Genomic DNA, 19237 nt, shown 5'->3' on the forward strand with positions numbered 1-19237 from the left:
GTAAATGCTGCTCCCCAGTAATGTCCTTGCACTTGGTAAGTTTAAACACAGTGCTATTAAAACAAGGAACTCTTTGAGGTCAAGAGGTTTCATGCTTATCAAGGATGTGGAGACCACAACTACAGTAATTTTGTAGAGAGCCTGGAAAATTTGGGGACCCTAACCAAATAAAAATAGCAACACTCAGGTCCTGTGAACTTGTGTTTGTTGAAGTAATTTAAACCATCAGGCTCAATTTAGTGGTCTTTTCCTTCTATTATAGTAACTGAAAAGTTACAGTGCTATGGGAACCCATATTAAATATTGAACAAACTTCTAAAAAAATTTTATATCTAGCCCTGGCCAGTGTGGCTTAGTTGGTTGGGCATTGTCCTGTGCACCAGAATGTCACCAGTTCAATTCCCAGTCAGGGCACATGGCCTGGGGTTGCTGGCTCAATTCTTAGTGGGGGTTGTGCAGGAGGCAGTTGATCCATGTTTCTCTCTCACATCTGTTTCTCTCTTTCCCCCTCTCCCTTCCTCTCTCTCTCTGAAATGTGTGTGTGTGTGTGTGTGTGTGTGTGTGTGTGTGTGTGTATTTTAAACATTTTAGATCTATTTGCAAAGCATATTTTACTTTTGTTAATCTAGGTTATATCTCAATCTCAAACCTCACCATTTTTTTTCTGACATTTGTTATGTCTTTCATTGCTCTTAGCTGACACATACAGTCCTACTTGTAAGTCATGCCAAGTCTTTACAGATCTGTATTTCTTTGCATAATTACACATACATATACATTTAAGTAATATGTGAACTTAATGTTGACTTGATTTATGACCACATAAATGGTAAATAGACATAATTACAGGTGGGAATAAAATCAAATATGTCTCAGAGGAAAGTTGATTCCTGTAGTAGGCTGGAGATTAATTGTTTTAGCCTAAATGTATTGGATGTATTCTGGAATTGGAAACTCATATGCCTGGAAAAGCTAAGGAGTGATCTAAAGTTAGAAATGGACATTTGCTTTTTTACTGGAATAATACATTATAAGCACTGGGCTTTGAAGTGTTTAAAATGAACTAGTTAGTTTATGAATTAAAAGGAAGTATCCAACCTAAAATAGGTTGTATTCCAAAAATTTGCATTTCAGTCATGTGGTATTTTAAGTGCAAACAAATACTGGAATTTTCATGTAGAAACAGGTTTAGGAAAGTAGATGGTTCTTAGTAGCTTCATATGCGTGTCTGTGCTCTGGACTTCCTGGGCTTGATGCTCCTAAGTCATTTCCCTGGTAGTAGATTGAATATCTTAAGTTCATATATTTGGGTGTTTTTGTTTGTTTGTTTTTATATCATGTGAGACATATCTGGAATGAAGTATGAATGTGAAAGTAGACCATACCTAGGATACCATATATTATGTATTGATTGAACAAATCAGGAGAATTTTAAATTGAGTAAAATATGCTTGTTTTAGAAAAGTCACATTTATTTCATTTTAATGAAATAATACATTTACAATACTGAATCTTGAATCAATTATTAAATTACTAGGAATAGACTAATCTTCTGGTAGGGCTTTAAAATAGAGACGTAGGTGAATTCATGGCCGTGCAGCTTCACTGTCCAGCTTTACCAACTGATAAAATTCTCTTGATTCATGTGTATGTAACTGTGTCACACATTTTTCTAAATGTACACTTAAGTTTACTTAACTAAACTTTTTATTTTGAGGTAATTATAGATCCACATACCATCCTAAGAAGTAATATAGAGAGATCCTTTGTGCCCTTGGCCTTGATTTTTCTAAATCTTGTAAAATTATGGAACTGTCACAACTAAGAAGTTGATACTGATAGAATTCACTCATTTTATTTAGACTTCCCCAGTTTCACGTGTGTTTTGTTCTATGGATGTAGATCAGTCCCATCACCACAAGGATCCCTGCCATTGCCTTTGTGTCACATGCACCCTTCTATCACCCCCGCTCCTCCTTTGGCCTTGACTCTACACTCTCCGCATCTGCTTCCCATCTCTATAATTTCATTATTAAATAAATGGAATCATGTAGTATGTGACCCTTAGGAATTCGGGTTTTTCACTCAGCAAAATTCCCTTGAGATTTATCCAAGTTGTTTGTAATCACAGGTTTGTTTTATCTGGTTTTTGCTGAGTGGTATTCCATGGTGTGGGTGTGCCACAGTTTAACCATTCACCCATTGAAGGACATCTGGCTTATTCCCAGTTCTTGGCTATTATGAATAAAGCATCTACAAACATTTGTGTACAGGCTTTCATATAGTAATTGCATTTTTTTGTTTGATAAGAAACTGCCAAACTGTTTTCTAAAGGGCTTGTACATTTTTACATTCTTACCAGCAATGTATATGAGAGATGTAGTTTTTCTGCATCTTTGCCAGCATTGGTATTCTCATTATTTTTGTTTCATATGAGATGACACAATCTGGTATGGATATTAATCAAATGAATGCTTTAATTAGTTATGGGTATTAATGTATAATATAGTTAAAACATACAATAAAAAAGTAGTGATGAAAATATATGGAATATTATAAGATTGCATAACATATACTTTTAATGTACCATGAATGCTAATAGTTAATCTGGAAGTTAATTCATACTTTTAATTTTCTCTTTAATGTAAGTAGGAAAAGGGAAGATGTTATTATTATGTCCAAGTTTAATTAAATGTTTTAGAATGATTATTTGTCTGACACCACTTTAAAATTTATTGCTTTCTTTTTCTTTTCTTTATTCCCTTTTTCTTTATAGGAATGCTCAAACCTATCAGCTTGATAGATTTATTTTAAATCTCAGAACTAGGATGAAAAGAGAAACAGATTTCCCCTATGTGACAAAAGTTGAAAAAGAGAGAAAGGAGTTAAGAATGCATGAAGGTGCAAGAGGATGGGGTGTTGGTCACAATGGGACTGGCTCATGGCCTTGTAAAGAGATAGCAAGAGATGTTACTGAAGGGACTTTGAGTCACACTATTGGGTTCATTATATGGAAAATACTTCTAGTTTAACTTACTTATGTTAGTTCTTTTTACTATGCAAACTTACTTTTATTTTCTCTCTTGCCCACTTTAAGCCTGTGAACAACGGTTACATGAATATTACCAGTTGCAGTCTCTCTTGTTTCTGAGCTCTTATATGAACTAAGCACTGAACTCTAGGCACTTTATATCTATTAACTCATTTAATCCTGTGACAACTCTGTGTAAGAAATTACTCCCAAATTTAACAACTTAAACAACAAGCAGTTATTATTTCACAGTTTCTAATGGTCAAGAATTGAGGAGTTGGCTTAGCTCGGTGGATATAGCTCAGGGTCTCTTATGAAGATGCAATCAGGACGTTTGAGCTGGAGTTGCAGTCATCTTGACTGGGACTGGAAGATCTGCCTCTAAAATGACTCACATGGCTTTTGGCCCCAGACTTCTCAGTCCCTTATCATGTGAGATTAATCAAAGAACTTATATACATATATGCATGGACATGTTTTAAAACTGCCAAAAGTGGGTACCATTATTGTCTCTATTTGCCAGGGGAGAACAGCCATTATTGTCTCTACTTTCCAGGAAGAACACTTGGAGAGGTTAAGTTAACTGTCCAAGGTGTATACCTAGTGAGTTGCAGAACCAGGATTTAAATCCCAGTAGCTTGACTCCACATGAATATTTTAAAAATAAAAAACCTATATATGCTTTACTGCATTGAGTACTTAACCTCTTAAATGCATATTAAAATGTTACAATGACTATTTCTTCTTCACACTTATCCATATCTAGATATTTATGTATCATAGTAAAGGCCTGGTGCATGGAATTCGTGTGGGGACGTTGGGAGGGCCCTCTCAGCCCAGCCTGCATCCTTTCACAATGCAAGACCTGTAGGGAGATGTTGAGCCCAAACCGGCAGTTGGACATCCCTCTCGCAATCCAGGACACTGCATGCTCCAGTGACCATACTTTTCATAGATGTAAAAGGCATCTTGCTGTTGTATGGGCAGCTACATTTTCTTGCCCTGATTATAAAAAGTAGTACATAACATGATCCTTCTGAGGCAGTAGTACCATTTTCCCCATCTTATGGGTGGAAAAACTGAAGCAGAGAAAAGTTAAGTAATTGGCTTTGTCACACAGTTGTAAGTGTCAGAATTAGGGCTGACCACAAAATGTGCAAGCCAGAGTCCATGAATGTCATCGCTGCATCATCCTGTTTTTTTCAGTGTTAGAGTAGGCTTACCAGTTTTTAATTTTTAAATCTAAGAGACTGTTCCCAATATATAAGGTAGGGTCCCTAGGCCTGGCAAGTGATCTGAGCCATCTGTGGAGTGACCAGTGGGCGGGGAGATTGGGGGTCCCTCCACTGGCACCCACCTTGGCTGGCGACCTGGCGCCACCTGCTGGCCGTCCCTGCCCCCCCCTCCATCGTCTCTGCTGGTCACCTCCTTCTTGGATGGGGCGGGGGAGAGGGGCGGGGCGGGGGCAGTGCATGTCATAGTGATCGGTGGTTCTGCCAGTCGTTCGTTCGCTGGTCGGTTGATTTGCATATTAGGGTTTGATTACATAGAATGGTTCTTTTTTATGCCTTGTTCCTAGTACTGTGCCTTAATTTTTACATTCACCCATGTAGTTTATTCAACAGTTACTTAGTCACCATCTACTGCCAAGTACTGGGATGCTCACCACTGTCACATGGGGAAGAGCTTTCATTTTGAAGGTGAACTGACCTGGCACCAAAAATTTTAAGGTGTATATTGGGTTGTTTCCCATGGCTAAATATCAGGGAGCATACCTTTTCTCCACATCTTTCTAGTTTTGCAATTCTCAAACCTTCTCTAGTTGTTAGAACCTATGGTACATCGTGACGGTTAAGAATGCATTGTAAATTGAAATTGAGAGTGGGATCAAGCTCCTCAGATGAAGTTTGTCCACTGCTACTATCAGAACCTTTCAATGCTTTAGATCAGCGATTTTCAACCTTTTTCATTTCATGGCACACATAAACTAATTACTGAAATTCTGTAGCACACCAAAAAATGTATTTTTGCTGATCTGACAAAAAAAATAGGTACAATTTTGATTGATTTACAAGAATAATATAATAATAACAACCTACCCTTGTTGCTCCAAAGTGACTCTTTAAAAAATCGGGTGCCTATACTTGTATATAAGGATTTCTGGTACTAAGAATTAACCAATCAGACTATGCAGTGTGGCCAATAAGATGCAACTCTATTATATGACCTACATATTTATGGTTCAAGACAGGGTGTTCACACCAGATAGCTCTTGTTGTGTTGGCTGTTGTCTTTTTATTTTTATTCATTGTAAGAGTCTAAATAGTCAGGTATTGCATGTTGAACATAGCTGCTTTAGAGGCCTCGGGAGTGGTGGGTTCATTATCTGCCACTGTCTAATTTTTTTTTTTAGGTACTTTGATTATAAAGAATTCTGTGTGCTATCTGGTGTAGTTTTCTCTACATAGTTTGGAATGACATTTTTGTTTGAACAGATTTGCTTTGTTAACTAACAAACACTCAAACAATGCAGAAAGGAGGAAAGTGAGGTCTTGGAATTTTGATAGGATCTTTTTCGTATATTCTGCTTATATTTAATTTTGTTAGGCCATGGTAAAGTCTATATTGTGGGTAGCCCAGGTGAGTTTTTTAGACATTCAACTTCAGGCTACTCTACAGGATTAAAATTCTAAGGGCAAGTGTACTTTAGGGCATTAGAATGCAAAATTCTGTTTATAATACACTGGATTAATGTATATCTTTAAATCTTAATGTTTTAGCAATGTAAGCAGTGCAGTTGAATGAAGCAGAGGATTCCACGGCCTAACTAGGGAAATGGAGTAAGCCATCAGAAAGTTGACTAAAGGGCCCTAACTGGTTTGGCTCAGTGGATAGAGCGCCGGCCTGCGGACAAAAGGTCCCAGGTTCGATTCTGGTGAAGGGCATGTACCTTGGTTGTGGGCACATCCCCAGTAGGAGGTGTGCAGGATACAGCTGATCGATGTTTCTCTCTCATCGATGTTTCTAACTCTCTATCCCTCTCCCTTCCTCTCTGTAAAAAACCAATAAAATATATTTTTAAAAAAAGAAAGAAAGAAAGTTGACTAAAGGAACTAAGGGAAGCCAGGGTGGAGTAAGAATGGGGCCATGGTTAAGGGGTAAAGCTTCCTGTCTTTATAAGGAACTTCTTGTTGAACACTGAGAACCTGACAACAATATAGTGTGTTTGACAACACTTAGTGAATTCACTGATAACAAGGTTAAGTTCTCACATGCACACACTTACATATCTAGTTTCTTATCTAGGCAAATTCTAAAATTCCTGCTTTGCCTCTGGTGCCCACCTCCCTTTGTGTCTGACAACACTAAAGAAATTCCTTAATAATGACATTAAGTGCCTACATGTTACAGACACATCTCCTGGCAGTTTTCAAACTTTAGAAATTTTCTCTTTGTGTCTTTATTTTTAGACTAATATATAACAGAGATAAGGGATGGCCCAGATTTGACTTTAGTCTTAAGAAGTCCTATCAAAGTGAGAGATTGAGACCATCTGGTTACAAATCGACATTGGGTTGGGCTGGGATCTGCTCCTCAAAGAATGGACCTAGTTCATTAGGCACAATATACCTAGAACTCACTTGCTATCTCAATTCTCTGGGCATGTTCTGAGCCCTGTGTGTATGAGTTTATGGATCCCACACTCCTCCTTCCACATGTGCTCCCACGAGTCTTCCTTCTTTTCCTGGTACTACTGGAAACTTTCTGATCACCTTGGCAAAGGGGCCTGGTTTCCAAGGGCCCTAAATCAAGGTATAAATTGGCTTATTCTAAGCATAGGGTCAACCAACTGAATAGAACCCAGGGCAAACGCTAATGAGCACCCTAAAACTGGAGAGGTGTGCATTGCAGGTAATTATGTGGCTTTTTTCCTTTAGAAAGAAAAGAGCAATTATCACTTTAAAACTAAACCAAACCTGACAGACACCATCTAGTCAGTCCTTGGTGTCTATAGTAACCTGGACTCTTGAACCAAAACATACCTTCCTAGGGCTAGAAAAGGAGTGAATCTTCAAGTCCAGTAGGTAGCCATTGTCAGGAAGAAGAAACTTGACCACCTACTCCAACTTGAAGCCAGTGCCAACAAAACCTGGAGCTTGACCAAAGGCTGATCAGATTCTACTGGGTTGCAACCAGAATTAAATGCGTGACAGTCCATTTTAATGACTGGTAATCTGTTTCCATGGTGGCAAGACATGAATGGGAAATCATAGGAGGGCAACAAAGCCACCTTTGGAAGCAAGATGACCTACAGACCTCAGTTTTGCAATATGGTGTTTCAGCTGGTGCTTAAAGATTAAGCAAAGAATTAAATCAATGTATACTTTATTTAAAAGAGTAAAGTAATTTAACCAGTGTGTAAAACTTACAAACATGGCTCTGGAACACCCTTTCCCTCCCCTTCCCGCCTTTTGGGTTAAAACACCCCAACCCTATGGGATTTATGCTGCACAGATATGTGAAGCTTTTTTTGAATTTCTCTGTCCCTGAAACCAAGTTCATATTACGTGGTCTCTCAGAAAAGAGATGGCACTCCCTTAGGTGTTGGAGAGTGAGTGATCCCTCTGTTCTTGCCTTAGTGGAAAGTAGGCTGGTCACAAAGCAGGAAATACCCTTTGTGACTAGGACGATCCTGCTCCTATGGCCTTATCTTAGAGGCGTTGGTGCCCCTTTTAGGTTAGATTTTGTTTTTAGACGAAGTATGAAGAAACACTGATTTGTGGTCAGAATTGAAGTGTGACTCAAGTACATGAATGCATATTTCTACTAGATCAAGCTTGTCCCTATGGAGCAAGGATAGGCAGGAAAATGAGAATTTCTGCCAAAAGTAGATAGGCAGGACCCAAGGTTTATATCTTCAAAGAAAGGAGATACATTTGGGCTTGGGCTTTTTCTCTCTTTTTAAAAAGTAAATAACTTATGCTTACAAATATTTAAATGCCAAAGTGTGTAAATATATAAAATGTGAATTCTATAAATCATATCTACCATCTACACTATAAACATACAGAACTCCCTCCCCGCTATTAACATATAAGGAATTAAGTATACATTCTTTCAGTACTTTTTTTTTTTTTTTACTTGAGCATGTATTAAGTTTTAAAAACACTGAAAAAATTAAACTGGGATTATGAACGATTTCTGGGGTTTGCATTTTACTGTGCATGCAAGTGAATTTGGGAATCCTTTTTAAAACTTTTTGTGAATTACATACATTCACATACATTTGTTGAAATTGGACTTATTTTTACATAAGTATGTTTCAAACATCAGTTGAAATGTGAGTGATTTTACTAGTAACAGGTATTGATCACCCTGTCCTTGTTAATAGGTGTAGTCCTGAATTTTTTTGTGATTTTTTATGGTTTCAGTCAATTTTTCTTTTTCATTTTTTTCCCTTGATTCTGGTTGTTTTTATCTCCTTAAATGTTCATCTCATATAATGTTAATCTCTTTTGCCTTTTTGTCATGTATGAGTGTTTATCATTTGATATTGTGGTAACTGCACTGATATGATTGTGATAGGAAATGTGATTACCTCATTTTGTTTGCCATGTAGTCAGTCACCAGAGGTGTCGAAAAGTAAGCACTTACTGTGTCCCATGAATACACAACGTTGTTCTGTAGATTTCTAAATAAATGCAAGAGATATTTATACAGCATACACTCTGGGCCTGGGACTTTGCTACCCACTGCAAAAAAGCCTTCAGGTTCTAAAATGTGCTTTGAAAGTTCTTATCTGTGAGTTCACTTGTGTGTTATAAAGAATGATTACTCCAAAAGAATGCTTTAAACACACAGCACATTCGAAAGCTTCTTTTGGAGTCTGTAGTTATATGTTTAAAAAGGTGGGTAGATGGAAAGTTTGCAGAGAATAGAAGGCTATAGGAGCACAAACCCATGGGCTTTACTCATTAGAATGTTTCAAATGAGTAGCTATACGCACTTATTCACAAGTCATTAGAAGAAAATGAGAAATTGCCTTTCCTCATCCTATGAATTTAAGAGGAACCTCAAGAGGTAAGTTCAGAGCAGATAGAGGATGATCCCTAAGACCTTTTTCTAAACAAGTAAAAAGATGTGGCTGCTTACTGAAAAGTGCATGATTATTTTCTGCAATGTACTGAAATTAATAAGCATTGTCTGTTGGTTTTAACTTTAATGTTTAGATTACTTAAGAGATCATGCCTGGTATTTATTAAAGGTAGGGCCTTTCCATTTCAAGGCCTGTTTTGGCCTTTCTATCCAGGAAAGCTTAAGACTGACACAATGACTTTACTTACTGAATTAGAGTTTATTAAATTAGAAGTCAGTCACTGAAATGTGGCTTTTTTTTCCCACTGGGAGCTGGCAGTGCCATTTTAAGAACACAGAATGTAACTGTGGCCTCTGTAGGAATGATACATAGAGCTGAGCCAAGAAGGCTCTTGCTCTTACTGTTCTGCACAGGTCCACTTCTAGCATTTGTTCTTCTTTCCTGTTGGGATAAAAATGAAGTTGGAGGTACAGCCACTGAATTCATTAGGTCCCTTTGGGATAGAGCTGTCAGCAGCTTCATGTCTTAAACTTCTCTGAGGCATGTTGTGTCCTTGACTAAGAAATGTGTTTCCCCATGTGTCTGATAAAGTAAACATCTGTGATGCTAAAGGCATAGTGCCAGGCACATCTACGTCCTTAGACACTGCTGGTAAATTAAAGGCTGCCCTGGAGAATGATTGACCTGCCACAAAGTTCATTTGGCATCTTTCATTTGCTATTTTGGGGAGGGGGGATTTTTTCTGAGTATTTAATCATGGATATACATGTTTCTTAAGTTTTTACCTCACTGTTTGGGTTCTAATGGGTTACTTTGTGAATGAGTTAAGCCTTCTATTATTACAGAGGTCATTTGCATGTTCTGCTTCCTTCCCTGACTGTCAGGAACCATGTCTTACTTTTGTGATTCCATAGACACAGCACAGACAAAACCCCGAGTGCTTTGTTATTCAATGGCTCAGATAAAAAGTGTGGTGGTGAAAAGAAAAGGAAACTGAAATGTTTCAAATATATCCAGGATTCTAGATCCCAATTACCTAGAACTTATAGAAAAGCATGAATTACATGCTCAAGAAGAGTTATTTTCCAACTCATTACGCATGACTTTCTTTAAAAAAACTTGCTTAATGAACTTTACAAATCTAAAGAAGTCCAGAAAGAATTCCAAGCACATGGATTCCAAGCATTTGGATTTAAGTGACCTTTAATTGTACTCATATCTCATAATGTAAATGTTTAAAAATTATTTCTCCTAGTCAGTATATCTGTTCGATCAAAGGAGAGAATATTCCTTCAGTGAGAAGTGACATACGCTGGCAGGTTCCTGAGAAAATGTTGAGCTTCACTAGATTCTAAGAAATTTAAGTTGTTTCCATGTGTAAATAAAGTGTCAGACATCTTAGTTGCCTATAATTTGATGAACAAAACAGAGTTGTTTTGAACCTCTTGTCATCTATAAGTGGCAAACATCTCCCTAACAGTCCCCCGCCCCTGCATAACAGTTTCCTGTTGAGACACTAAAATAAGAATCTCTTCTATTTCTGAAAGATTTACATAAGAAAAGTTTTTTCCATAACCTGACAACTTTTATTATAAATGTTGGCATCATTTATAGTTTCCTCAAGAAAGCAAAGTATTTATTAAAATAGACAATTCTTGCCCAGGCTGCTTTGGCTCAGAAGATAGAGTGTTGGCCCACAGACTGAAGGGTCCCAGGTTCAATTCTGGTCAAGGGCATGTACCTCTGTTGCAGGCTTGATCCCCAGCCCTGGTTGGGGCATGTGCGGGAGGCAACCAATCGATGTGTGTCTCTCACATCTATGTTTCTCCCCCTCCCTTGCACTCTAAAAAAATAAATGGGAAAATATCCTTGGGTGAGTGTTAACAACAACAACAAAAAGTATCTAATATATGCTTACTATAGAAAGATAGAAAAAACAATAATAATAAAAACCATTAAAATCACTTTATCAGTGCTAAACCATATACCTGTAAATATAAACATGTTGGTGTATATATACCCTACAAGGCATTTTCCCCCTCTCCAAATACATGTGTTGGCTGTTTATTTACAGAATAAAAACAATGTTTGCATATTACATTTTATGGATGTAGATGAACCTTAATGTACCCCTCCCCCCTCTCACCCTCTTTCTAAAAATACATAATTATTACAAAAAAATTATGTGCCTTGGAAATCACTGGCCAATTTGGGGGAGAAGAGGGGAAGCAAAAGATATTTTGAACAACAAACTTGACCTAATTGACATTTATAAAACACTCCATCCAATAGCAACAGAAAACACATTTGTTTGAGGTACCAGAACATTTCTCATGTTCTGAGCAAGGAACTGAAGGCGATTTTCTAAGAAGTTAAGCATATATCTACCACATCATCCAGCTATTCCACTCCCAGGTATTTACCCAAGAAAAAAGAAAAATATATGTCCATACGAGATTTGTACAGATTGATGTGTGAATGTTCATAGCATTTTATTTATTTTTTTTAGAGAGAAAAAAAAATATGTATTTTACTTTGGGGTTCTTTTTTTTTTTTAATTGCTTAAAGTATTACAAAGAGTATTACATATGTCTCCTTTATTTTTCCCCCGCCCTTGACAATCCCCCAGCCTCCCCTACCCCCCAGTGTCTTATGTCCATTGGTTATGCTTATATGCATGCATACAAATCCTTCGGTTGATCTCTTATCCCCCCTCCCCCCTCCTGTCCCCCAACCCTCCCCAGCCTTCCCGCGGTATTTCGACAGTCTGTTCGAGGCAGCTCTGCCTCTGTATCTATTTTTGTTCAAAAGTTTATTATGGTCTTTATTATCCATAAATGGGTGAGATCATGTGGTATTTTTCCTTCATTGACTGGCTTATTTCACTTAGCATAATGCTCTCCAGTTCCATCCATGCTGTTGCAAATGGTGAGAGTTCTTTCTTTTTTACAGCAGCATAGTATTCCATCGTGTAGATGTACCACAGTTTTCTAATCCATTCATCTACTGATGGGCACTTAGGCTGTTTCCAGATCTTAGCTATGGTGAATTGTGCTGCTATGTTCATAGCATTTTAAAAATATGTTTGTTTTTATTGATTTCAGAGAGGGAGAGAGATATAGAAACATGAATGATGAGAGAATCATCAAATCAGCTGCCTCCTGCACATTCCCTACCAGGTATCAAGCCTGTAACGTGGGCATGTGCTCTGATTGGGAATGGAACCATGACCTCCTGGTTCATGACACTCATACACTGAGCCACACCGGCCGAGCTGAATGTTCATAGCATTTTATTTGTAAAAGCCCCAAACCAGTGTTTCATCTACAAGTGAATGGGTAAACAAACTGTAATATATCCACACAACAGAATACTACTCAGTAATAAAAAGACGTAAAATATTGATACTGATGTAACAATGTGAATGAATCTCAAAGTAATTATGCTACAGGGAAAGAAGTCAGACAAAAAGTGTACATACTTTATGCCTCACTTTGTGAAAAACTTGAGAACATACATACTGTTGTGAAGGCAGATGGTAAGACAGATGGAAGGAAGATTAAAGGGCATGAGGAAACTTGGAGGTGATAGATATGTTCATTATCTTAGTCTGATGGTTTTATAGGTTATACATATATCAAATTTTATAAAATTATAAACAAGATGTACAGTTTATTATGTATCAGTTGAACCTCAAAGCTGTCTAAAATATGAATGAATAAGGAAATCCTATATAATAGAAAACTAATGTGCAAATTGTCCCCTTGACTGGTAGTTCGACCAGCGGGTGGGGCCGGTCAGCTGCCTGTGGCCCCTCCCCCTGGCCAGCCCACCTGATCGGCCCTATGGGGCAGGCTGGCCGGACCCCACCCATGCACAAATTTGTGCACTGGACCACTAGTAGTAAAGTAAAGGATTCATGATAGTGGAGCTGTTTATATCACCACAGTGGTTCTTAAACCCTTACATGCAAGCAGCACAATATATTTTTTTAAATTCTTTATTGTTGAAAGTATTACATATGTTTCCTTTTTTTCCCCCATTGACCTTCCCCACTGCTCCTGTCCCTCAGCACAGGCCCTCACCCCTAATGTCTGTGTCCATTGGTTATGCTTATATGCATGCCTACAAGTCCTTTGGTTGATCTCTAATTCCCCTTCCCACCCTCCCCTGCCTTCCCTCTGAGGTTTGATGGTCTGTTCAATGCTTCTATGTCTCTGGATCTATTTTTGTTCATCATTTTATGTTGTTCATTATCTTCCACAAATGAGTGAGATCATGTGATATTTATCTTTCTCCGGTAGGCTTATTTCGCTTAGCATAATGCTCTTCGGGTCCATCCATGCTGTTGCAAATGGTAGGAGTTCCTTTCTTTTTACAGCAGTGTAGTATTTCATTGTGTAGATGTACCACAGGTTTTTAATCCACTCATCTGCTGATGGGCACTTAGACTCTTTCCAAATCTTAACTATTGAAAATTGTATTGCTATGAACATAGGGGTGCATATATTCTTTCTGATTGGTGTTTCTGATTTCTTGGGATATATTCCTAGAAGTGGGATTACTGGGTCAAAAGGCATTTGTAGTTTTTTGAGGAAACTCCATATTGTTTTCCACAGTGGCTGCACCAGTCTGCATTCCCACCAGCAGTGTACGAGGGGTGGCATGCCATTTTGCCATGTACTGTGCTGGATCAGTGAGACGATCTTGCTTGCTGATTTGCACTTTACAGCCAGAGCTAATGGAGAGTGTTAGGATTCTAGAAAATATTTCGGGGGGGGGAGAAGGGGGAGTGACTCACATTTATACATGTTAACAATTGAGCATTGAATTTTTAAGTAGCAATATGATTTCTAATGAGGACCTCAATCATATTGTATCAGCCTGAGTAGAGAAGAGGAATAGAAAATATGGGGTGAAGCCAAACCCATAGAAACAGAAAGTAGAATGGTGGTTATCAGGGGCTGGGGGAGGGGGCGATGAGGGAAATGGAGAGATAGATGTTCAGCAAAGGGCACAAACTTTCAGTTAGAAGTTGAATAAGTTTTGGGAGTCTAATGCATAGCATTGTGATTATAATTAACAATGCTGTATTATATACTTAAAAGTTGCTGAGAGTAAGATATTAAATGTTTTTGCCACAAAAAAAGAAATAGTAATTATATGATGTGAACGGAGGCTTTAGCTAATGCTGTGATAATCATTTTGCAGTATATAAGTATAGCAAATTAACATGTACATCTTAAGCTTATGCAATGTTATATATCAGTTACCTTTCTGTAGAGCTGGGATAGAGGGACTAAAGGCACACAAAACCCACTAAAGTAAATGAGTAGAAACAAAATGTAGTGGTGGTGATAATTCAGTGGTTACTCCTTGCCAACTGATTGAAGACCAAATTTCTGAGCCAGTGACTTTTAATGTCCCCTGGGGTTTGATCTTACCTGTTCAATTTTTCCCACCTATCTTCCAGAATGCACTGTGCTATCTCCTCTTTATTGCCTTGGTTAGTGCTTTCCTCTGCACCATTCCATCTCACCTTTTATATCTGTGTGGAAAAATACTACCTATCCTCCAAGTTCCCACTCAGATGCGAACGTGTTTTCTCCGATCCTCCCAGCTGGAAGTGTGTCATCTGTGAGCTGTATTTTAGCTGACATTAAGCACGGAGTTTGTACCCTAGGCCTTATAGGTGTAGATCAGTGAGATCTGCCTTGGAACTGGGAAGGTGCAGAGTTAAGCATTCTGGCTACTGTTTAGATGTGTTTGAATTGTTTGATAAGCTTTCCCATTTATTAAAATTACTGTAATTAACAGTGCAGATGAGGGAAGCAAAAGTTGTGTTGATTTTATTTTTGAACCACATTCTATGTTCATTTGATTAGAGCAGAGGAATGGTAGATTTTCTGTCTTCGTGACATTTTTTAAAGCTAACACTTTAATTATATGGGCCCTCTCTTCCCCTCACATTTTTAGGACCAGGCAATTGCTGGTTGGGAAGGAAGTCAATTTATGAATTTAAATCAGCTATAGGTGGTTCACTTTGAATAATCAACATAGAAGAGTTGACTTAATGGCATCTTAACATTAGAGTACTGTTGTGTCATTGAAAGAACACGAATTAGGTAGGATTCACGGAATATTTGAAAAAATGTGTTTTTGAAGTTTCAAGTGAGAGCTATTATCTGGATTCCACTCCGTTGATCATTTCTCATATTTCTTTTCCAGGTCCGGACCCTATTTGTCAGTGGTCTGCCCCTGGACATCAAACCTCGGGAGCTCTATCTGCTTTTCAGACCATTTAAGGTACCTTTTCTATCTTTCAGAAATTGTAAAAGGAAACAGAAAGCTTCATGGTGTCTTTTTTGGAGGAAGAAATGAAATGCTTGAGAAAGTACCCTATAAAGTGATATTTTTAAAAGGTTAATAAGCAATGGGAATTTAACAACTCAACCCTACCTTACAGTGTTACTTACAAAAGATGGAAATGGCCTTTTGTCCTTCTAATAGCTAATCGAGGCAAGTATCTTCTATTAACTGATGTGGACATGTATCTGTCTCTTCCACGTATAACAGCCTTAGTGTCCTCCGGCAATTGGGGATGTTTTTCTAGGTACAGATCACCAAAAATATTACCAATTGCTCATTATGTATTTATATTTCAAATGCAATAATATAAGTCAAGCCCTATCCCTAGGAGATTATTAGTTGAAATTAGTTCAAACTAGTTCTATTAGTACTAGTCTTTGGAGGCAGAACTAGGCTTTTATGAATTAGACTAGGAACCTAATACCATATTTGTTTCATGAGAAAAATATCCTAAGTTTCAAATAAAGTAAAAACAATATTGTAAAGTGTTGCTTGGCATAAGGGGAAGTTTTCCTGGTGCTTCATGAAATATTTAATGCAGTGTGGCTATTGAGATATTACTACTTTAGAGATACTGAATGAATCTGGAATTGAAAACTTAACAGGAAGTCAGGCTAAAGCTGAAATAACCATGTTACCTAGGCAAAACCTTGAAGGTTAGCCTGTGGAGGATTGGAGAAGGCTGGACTGGGCAAATTGTGGGCTGGAGGCCTTGGCCCTCAAGGAGTGAACCTAGAAGTCATGATAAACTCAGGGCTTGTGTCTGAGCTGGTTGTTGCTGACATGTCAGCCAGTGATGCCAGCTGGGGCCATACTTATGATTAGGCAATGGACCGTCTTGATTTTTGGTTAAAGATCCATCCCACTTGAAGCAGGAGTCCAGCCAAGACAGGTTGAGGAAACGTATCTAGTTTTTTTAGGGAGAGGGAACAGGATGTAACAGCTGAAAACAGCTGTGTAGGAAAGGAAGAGAGAGGATCGAGAGGGCAGCCAGTTAAAACCAACAAAGATAAAATAGAGTCTAGCTTATATGCCAAGAAGGCATCATACAATGACATAATTCCATTCTGACAGATATCCCTTAATGCAGCGATTTTCTGCCTTTTTCATCTCATGGCACACGTAAACTAATTACTAAAATTCTGCGGCACACCAAAAAATATATTTTTTGCTGATCTGACAAAAAAAAAATAGGTATAATTTTTATTTATTAACACCAGGAAGCTATTGTTGTTTTGGCTCTTGTCTTTTTTTTTTTTTTTTTTTTTTACAATCTAAGGGAAAAGAGGTTAGTGCTCCTGACTAAATAGTCAGGTATTACATGTTTTAAAAATTCTTACAACACCGGTTAAAAATCACTGTCTTAATGCAGTAATAAATGTTGACATGTCAGAAGAAACAGAAAGCTTAGACGTGAGGTTAACTGAGAGGAAGTGGGAAAGAAAGAGAAGATGTTGTGGGAAGAGAGTGCCAACTTGATAGAATTTCCTGACTTTCTTCTGCAGGGTTGCAATTTTTACTATCCCTTTTGTAGGATGAGGACATTTTAAGCTAATTGGTCTTAATGGACAAAATACTATTGTGTTTATATACCTGGAGAGAGATATTCATCTAGCAAGCCCCTTATATGAATTATCTCATTTAATTCTCATCATAATCCTTTAAAGTGGGTTGGCCTCATTTATTCAAATGAGGAAAATGAAACTTTGAGCAGTTGAATACATTTTGCTCAAGTTTACACACACAGTAAATGACAGGGCCAGGATTCGAACCCAAGCAGTCTGACTGCCGTCCTTGCTCTGAACTACTGTGTGGTACTAATTCTCTTCTTGTGACTTGAGAGCACAGTATAGTCCTGCCAGTGGTTTGTACTTGAGTGAAATATTCATTTGTCCTTTGCCGCTGAGGCCTTCAGGGTGTTTAAAACTCTGGGTTTTTCCGAGAAAGCACCTTGAAAAAGGAAGAGGCAGGGCTTTGAATCATGACCTCTTTATCCAGAAGAGCTCAAGGCCTTTGAGGTAAAATGTTTACAGTAGCTAATTGGTCACATAGTTCTATGCTGGGAAGATATGAGGATGAATCAATCCCAACATTCTACCCAGAAATGCTTCCCTAAAGTCAGGACCCTGCTACATTCCTAACAACCCTCTTTTAATTAAAGTCCCTGAAGGTTGACACTGGTCTGCAAATCTTTCTCTACACTGATATGTGCGGTGGTCAATCATGTCAAGTGGTGTTTTTCCCTCTCTGTGTCATCCATCAGTGCAAGCCACCCGCTATTGATTATTTTCCGAAATAAACACACTTTGTTGTCCTTATCCTGAGAAGCCAGGGAGGGGTGAAAGGAGGTTTTGAAAGGGAGTGTTTCTATCTTCTTTGAAGATGAGCTCAAGTAAAAACCCAGTAGGGCATTTTTGTATGTCCCAATCAGAATACCAGCATGAAAATTGGCTGATTCAATAAATAAGCAAAAGAACTGAAAAAGAAATTTAAAAAACCTCAACAAAATTTAGCATCACTACCTGCTTCACCTTTCCTGGCAGTTTTGAAATTTTGACGAATAGGTTCTACCCAGTGCATTCTTTTAAAAAAAAAAAAATAATAATAATTTTTTATTTTTCAATTAGAGTTGATATACAATATTATATTAGTTTCAGGTGTACAGCCATGTTGATTAGATATTTATATAACTTACAAAGTGATCACCAAAATATAGTACATTCTTAATGTTTCATTATTGTTATTTTATAGCAAATACATGACCAAGTTATCACATACTCTTACCGTCCTATCTTATTAAATTTACCTCCTTCAATCTCCTAATTCTATAAAACAAAGAGATCTGCTGTACACAGACACCAATTTTCCTGCCATTGCATAATTTCATGGAAAAAAAAAAGGGAAAGAAACATAAAAATGCATGAATTTCAGGGTTTGGTTTCTTTTAGGCCCCAAGTCTGCAAACAGACATATGTACACATGGGTGTGTGCATGTGTGCCTGTGTACAATTTGCTTTCCTGGTTAATTTAAAAGGCATTTGTGAAAGAGGTAGTCAATAGTCATAAAGGATAAAGAACTTACTTTTACTTGAGAAGATGCTATTATAATCCCCCCCCCCCTTTTTTTCTTTCTTTCTTTTTGTCTAAATGTGGTTCTTTTTTATTTTCAGGGCTATGAGGGTTCTCTTATAAAGCTCACATCTAAGCAGGTAAGCATTTTAAACTTGCATATTAATGATCACTTCTACAATAAGTTTGAATTGACTTTCTTCAGGAATGTTGCTAGGGCTCAACATTCTTTATTCCCATTAGGATTTTATTTTATTGTAGCTTTAAAAGATAGGGTGAGATTGGTTAGGAATTAGCACAGGAAAATGGCTTTTAATTCCATAGTCTCCAGCTAGGATGTCTGGGACTAACCCCAAGGAAGACAAATGTAATGCATCCAGCATAGGTATATTGGGGTTTATTTGTATATTCAAAAGTAATTATTATCCAAATTCACTTTTATTCCCAATTCTTTCCTGTTTGTGTGTGTGTTTTTTTTAATAAGGTTAAACAGGCAGCCTTTCACAATCGGTATGAGTATCTGGTGATGAAGAATCATGTTCTCTCTCAAACCCCGAATGGAGGTGGTAATCAGTAACCCTGGTAGTTCCTGCAAACTTCTTAAATTTTTCAGCTGTATGCTTTTTCCCCTCTAATGCTGAACACTCAGCATGCTCACCTCCCAATCACTT

The 19237-nt window shown here is 37.8% G+C and overlaps 1 protein-coding gene across 6 annotated transcripts in view; it reads left to right on the forward strand.

Moving 5' to 3' along the window:
* RBPMS (RNA binding protein, mRNA processing factor) overlaps positions 1-19237 on the forward strand; it is a 167662-nt gene that overhangs the window by 56938 nt on the left and 91487 nt on the right. For all 6 annotated transcript variants that reach the window (XM_070408341.1, XM_070408342.1, XM_070408343.1 and 3 more), the window contains exons 2-3: positions 15357-15434; positions 18668-18706. In XM_070408341.1, coding sequence (XP_070264442.1) covers positions 15357-15434; positions 18668-18706 — 117 coding nt within the window. The remainder of the gene's footprint in view (positions 1-15356; positions 15435-18667; positions 18707-19237) is intronic.

The sequence above is a fragment of the Myotis yumanensis genome, unplaced genomic scaffold (genome assembly GCF_028538775.1).
Source record: "Myotis yumanensis isolate MYYU_CA2020_CCGP unplaced genomic scaffold, mMyoYum1.0.hap1 SCAF_3, whole genome shotgun sequence".
Classification (NCBI taxonomy): Eukaryota; Metazoa; Chordata; class Mammalia; order Chiroptera; family Vespertilionidae; genus Myotis; species Myotis yumanensis.